Source organism: Amphibalanus amphitrite, unplaced genomic scaffold (genome assembly GCF_019059575.1).
Source record: "Amphibalanus amphitrite isolate SeventyFive unplaced genomic scaffold, NRLGWU_Aamphi_draft 000103F_arrow, whole genome shotgun sequence".
Taxonomy (NCBI): Eukaryota; Metazoa; Arthropoda; class Thecostraca; order Balanomorpha; family Balanidae; genus Amphibalanus; species Amphibalanus amphitrite.
In genome coordinates, this window is record NW_024881598.1 from 3,505 (window position 1) to 9,658 (window position 6,154).

Sequence of the window (6,154 nt, forward strand, 5' to 3'; positions counted from 1 at the left end):
TAAGACACAGGTCCAACCGGGTTTAACCCGACCCAACCTGGTTCGGCTCCCCTTTTTTAATACAAATTTGGCCCGAACCTTTTGAATGAAAGGAATCACAAGGACAAAGTCCCCGCTAAGCTGAGCTTGTTGCGTTGTCCCTGCCCTCTACCCTCCAATCAAGCAATTCCTGGTCTATGGCAGAATTTAAGTCCAAATTTTAACCCTCGCCGGCACAGTCGATGCAACCCCCCCCCCCCCTAAGTTTTTCGCACATAACTCGCGTAAAAAGCGGCTGATCGCGACGAAACTTTCAGTACCCTCGCATTGATGAATTTTACACCTACCCTGAAAATTTCATGACCCTGACCCAAATGACCTTTGACCTGTGACCTCTTTTCCGAGACCATGTTTGGCCGGAATCGCGATTCAGCGTCTGTCGGCTCGCATTAGCCGCGCGTTTGCAAGCTTTTCGTGGTTTCAAACGTTCAACCACGTGATTTGATGCTGCTCCCATACATTAGGGTGGGTGTCAAGGTCACCTGAAGGTCAGGTCAGGTCATTGACCTTTGGTGACTTCGGTTCACTTTTTCGAGTTTTACATGTTTCTAGGCTAGTTTTGGAGCTGAATTCGAATTTAGCAACCATTTGAACATTTACGAAGTAGTTTTGGTGCCTTCGTAACATGCTACGAAGCTGTCAGAGGCGGTTGACACGTATTACGAATACCCGTCACGACCCCTACCAGTTGACCTGACTTGACCTGACCTGACCCGACCTGGTCTAAATGCTTAAAGACATCATCTGTGATCAAAACTAACACGATTTTCGTGATCAGCACCCCGGAAAACCCCATAGCAGCCTTACTTTGCGACTTTCTAACAGGTCCCGATTTTTCCGATTTTCGGGTCATTGGAAGAAGGTCACCCTATGACCTAGGACCTTAAAATTCGGTATCATCGGCTTCCTCTCGTGACGGGCAACACGCTCGTTTTTTCCGCGAAGCTCTAGCTCGATCAGGGGCCAAACGCCAGGGGGGTCGTACCAACCCCCCCCCCCCTTGTGCCGTCGAAGGACGCAAAATGGCCTGCGCCGGCGATGGTTAACGTGTGCACGTAGCCGCACACGGCCGGTCCCCTCACTGACTTCGCCTGACAGCGGCCTGCCACCAACCACAACCATACCCGTCAGGAGCTCAAAAACGTCAAGCACACATCCCGTTTCGAACCCGGACTTTTACAACCGGGACGTGCGCTCTCGCCACACGGAGTCCAACGCGCTACCGACCGAGCTACCGGGACGGACATTTACATACTTAGGGGTTTTGCCTCGTGACATTGACAGACGTCAGACATTTTGGCCGAACTTTTAGCCGTAGCACTGAGCAAGCTGCGCAGGGCGATAGGTGTTCGTAGCGTTTAGGTTGGGTAACCTGTGAGCTGAACGCGATGTCGTGAGTTCGAGCCCCACTCCCGGGTCATGTTTTATCTAGACGCGAACCAAAACCTTTCCTTCTACTGCAACACAGACAAGCACGATGACATCTTTCGCCAATATATTTCCCCAATAACCTCTAAAAAGTCAAAATCATGGCTTATAAATGTTAAGCTAAGTTTCATTTTTGAAGAAAATATTTTTTTGTCATTTTTCTGGAGCCATTTCAACTCTTTTCTTTTCGGATTCTTTTCGACCCGATAAAACCCACCAAAACTGAACGTGCCAAATGAAAAATAACCAACTCAAATAACAGTTTGGAAAAGCCTAAGACATCATGCAACTATCGACTGAATAGTTGCATGCAATTAATACGTCCTAGATTTCAATTATCATTGTTCAAGATTTTGGCTGGAACTGGCGCTGCCTCTCGCTTGCCCGTTTGTTTGAGATAATGATTCCCTTCAGTCACATTCTTGCTGGTTCCACATGAACAGGATACCACCATACCGGAGTGAACGCACCCGCAACTATCATCCCCTCCCCTCAGCCTCGGTGCAGTGGCGGGCGGCCCTGGGCGGCCCACTCCCGGCGCTACGCACGCCCCATGCGCCGTGATACCGCGTCACTCCCCCTCCCTCCTTCCCCACACTGACCGGTGACCTCACTTCCCTCGGGATTTGGACTCGCCCTACCCCGACCGTAGCGCCACGTGGTGGCTCTGGAGATCTTAAATAGACCCACTGTACATAGTGTCCATGCACAATAGGCGTTTTCACAAGGAGCAGCTGGTACAAACTTGGTTTAGATTAGCCGTTTTCACGACGGGCTATCCGGCGAATGCACCTGATTTGACCAAATCTGCACCTAATTTCTTTAACAGCAAATATCTTTATTTTATAAATTTATTTCAGTGCTTTAACCCTCGCCCGTATAGGGGGGGGGGGTCGAACGGACCCCCCCTCGGTTTTTCGCGAATAACTCGCGTAAAAAGCGGCCGATCGCGACGAAACTTTCAGTACCCTCCTGTTATTCAATTTTACACCTACCCTGAAAATTTCATGATCCTGACCCAAATGACCTTTGACCTGTGACCTACTTTTCGAGACCATGCTTGGCCGGAATCGCGATTCGGCGTATGTCGGCTCGCATTAGCCGTGCGTTTGCAGTCTTTCCGTGGTTTCAAGCGTTTAAACATGTGATATGATGTTGCCCCCAGGCACTAGAGTGGGTGTCAAGGTCACCTGAAGGTCAGGTCATTGACCTTTGATGACCTCGGTTCACTTTTTCGAGTTTTACATGTTTCTAGGCCAGTTTTTGGAGCTGAATTCGAATTTAGCAACCATACGAACATTTACGAAGTAGTTTTGGTGCCTTCGTAACATGTAACGAAGCTGTCAGAGGCCGTTGACACCTACTACGAATACCCGACAGGACCCCTACTGGTTGACCTGACCTGACCTGACCCGACCTGACCTAAACGCATTAAGACATCATCTATGATCAAAACTAACATGATATTTGTGATCAGCACCCCGAAAAACCCCATAGCAGCCACGCTTTACGACGTTCTAACAGGTCCTGATTTTCTCGATTTTTGGGTCATTGGCCTGACCTGGAAGGTCAACCAATGACCTAGGACCTTAAAATTGGGTATCATCGGCTTCCTCTCGTCACGGGCAGCACGCTCGTTTTTTTTCCGCGAAGCTCTAGCTCGATCAGGGGCGAAACGGCAAGGGGGGTCCAACGGACCCCCCCCCCTCCCCTTATACGTTCGCGGCTGGAAAAACACCAATACGGGCGAGGGTTAACCGATGATGCTCTCAGATAATATGACAAAGCAGGCATATAAGCAATTAGTGCAACCCTAGCTGATAGCTGCTAAGAGACACACTGAACCTGATTTGACCAAATCTGCACCTAATCTGTACCAGATGTGCACCAAATATGTACCAGATGGCCGTCGTAAAAACGGCTATTATGCAGCTTTGGTGCAGATTTGGTCAAATCAGGTTCAGATGTTTCTTTAGAATTTGTCGGTTTGTGCTAGACAGCTGCTTAAATACCTCATTTTTCAAATTATCAGACATTGTTTTCGATATAATACTGAAATAAATTCATGATACGAAGATAGGTATTTATTGTAAAAGAGATTTTTTGCGCAGATAGCTGCATTCGCCAGATAGCCCGTCGTAGAAACGGCTAATGTCGAAGTTAAATGCTGGGCTGCTAAAAAAGAAGAAGAAAATTGACGCAAAACATTGCTGGTGCCTGTCGACTAACTTCCGGAAAACCCGAAGCCCTGTACCCATACGAATAGAAGGCAAAAAATATGTATCATAAATGTATTGAAAAAACAACGTGCAAACGCGCAAACATACTCAAAACGGACAAACACACACATAAAACATTCACGCAGGGCGCATACTGAGGATTAGATTGACCTCATATTTCACACTGTCTTAGACGCTGTGCCGTACTGAGTCAATAAATAAGAATAAGGAGTAACACAGCGACCCTGGAGTGGGCCCGTCTGTCTGAACATTAGTGGCCGTACGCCAGTGTGTTGAGTCCTATGGGACGGCCCACAAGACCCAGCCCGGTCTTGGCCACGCCGATGGGCCTGCCCACCAGGCCCAGGCCGGCTCCGGCACCAATGGCGCCGATCCTCTTTCCGCCGAGCAGGCCCAGGCCGGCTCCGGTGCTGATGCCGCCTCCCAGCAGGCTCACGCGCTTTGTGGCGATCAGAGGACGCACAGCGGCGACCTTCTTCACGGCGCCCACACCGACGCCTCCAATGCCGTAGCCGCGAGCCACCTGCGGGTGCTGGGCGTAGCCCTCGTAGCTGACCTCGGCGTTGAAGCCGCTGTATCCGTCGGCGACGTACTTGACGATCTGGGTGCGGCCGTCGGGCAGGTTGACGGAGTACGAGCCCTGCACGTTACCGGCACCGTCCGACACCTCCTGTTTGGCGGCCATCGGTCCGTAGTTGGGGTCATCGATGGCGTACTGGTACTGGTACGGCCGCGGCTCGGCGTAGTCGACGGCGACGGCCTTGCCGTAGCCGACGGCCTTGCCGTAGCCAAGGCCACGGCCAGCCAGCGCGGGCACGGCCAGGGCGCCGGTGCCGGACAGGATGGGGCTGATACCGCTGGCGGCGGCGGTGGCCACCAGGGCTGCTACAATGAATGTCTTCATGGCGGAGCTGGTTGTGAGCGACTGGAGCGTCTGGTGGCGATACGAGACGAGCCGGTTACTTTATACCGGACCGCCGCACCCCGCCCCGCCCGCGTCACCGACCATGGCACCGGTGCGTGATACAGTAAGTCTTGGCGGCAACCCGTTCAAACCGAACAGTAATAGTAGGGCTATTTTCTTTTGCTAGCTGTTATCATTGTATCTTACAAAGGAGTTGATCGTACTGCTACAAAAATTTAGCTGGGACAGGGATGCAGGCAATTATAGCCCCTTCTCGTGGCGGAGCTTATTATTATTATTATTATTATTATTATTATTATTATTATTATTATTGTTATTATTATTATTATTATTGCTTCGTTTATTTCCACTAACCACCAGATGGTGGGCATTACAGGGAAATGTAAATAACACACAAACACACACACACGCTCATACGTATTCGGTGATTAGTACAGTAGCTCCAACGTAGGCGAAAATCTCAGTACAGTGTTGTTATGTGTTAGGTGTTGTATGTGACATTCAAGGAGAGGTCACTACCGAGCTGAGCCCGGTGGGGAGGTGGGGAGGGGGGGGGGGGGGGTGCCGAGGTCACGGTGCGGGTGACCTGTCAAACAGCCCCGGCGCGGTGGGGCACTGCCGCAGGCAAATGGCGCACTCCAGCGTTGTTCCATATCACGGTGGTGGGCCGGGCGGCCGGTTAGCTTGGCAGTTGGCTGCTTGGAAGGAAAGGATAATGAGGCATGAGTTTGCTGTGGCCGGTTTATCTACTGTCAACTATGATGAACCCAAAGTAATGCAAATGTGATGTTGGTAATGCAGCTGGCAATGCAATGCTAGCGAATGCTCCGGGCGACCAGTAGCTATAAGGATTAATATTATTTATGTCTGCTGAAATTTTCATTGAATATAATTCAAGCAATAGAAAGATCGTATCGTTCGCCAGTTTTTTGACCGGCTGGTGTTTCTTGCGTAGAGCGCCCTTTGGCACATAATTATCACGCAGGTGATTTTTTTACTGGTTGGTAAGATGGGTCAAATCAAGTCGCTAAGAGAAGATGAGGAAAAGTAGACGAATGTCACATTTTTGTGCATGAAGTCTCTAGTTAAAAAAGCTTAAAGTTAATACACGTGTAAGCTTAAAACAATCAGATCAGTTAATAAAAATATTTGACCCGAAATTAGCCTCTGTTTTGACTGACCATGATTGCGTGTAAGACACCGGTCCAACAGTGTTCAACCCGGCCTAGCCTGGCTCGGCAATCGGCTCCCCCTTTTTTAATATTAAATTTGGCCCGAACCTATTGAATGAAAGGAATCACAAGGACAGAGTCCCCGCTAAGCTGAGCTTGTTGCATTGTCCCTGCTCTCTACCCTCCGATCAAACAATTCCTGGTCTATTGCAGAATTAGAGTCCAAATTTTAACGTGCGCACATAGCCGCGCACGGCCGGTCCCCTTACTGACTTCGCCTGGCAGCGGCCTGCAACCAACCACAACCATACCCGTCAGGAGGCTCAAAAATGTCAAACACACGTCGCGTT

General features: G+C 50.0%; 1 protein-coding gene across 1 annotated transcript; it reads right to left on the reverse strand.

Annotated features, from left to right (window-relative positions):
• Positions 1–3,957: 3,957 nt before the first annotated feature.
• LOC122380647 (cuticle protein 19-like) lies at positions 3,958–4,611 on the reverse strand. Its single transcript, XM_043363994.1, has one exon. The coding sequence runs from the start codon at positions 4,609–4,611 to the stop codon at positions 3,958–3,960; it is 654 nt and encodes a 217-aa protein (XP_043219929.1).
• Between the last annotated feature and the right edge of the window lie 1,543 nt (positions 4,612–6,154).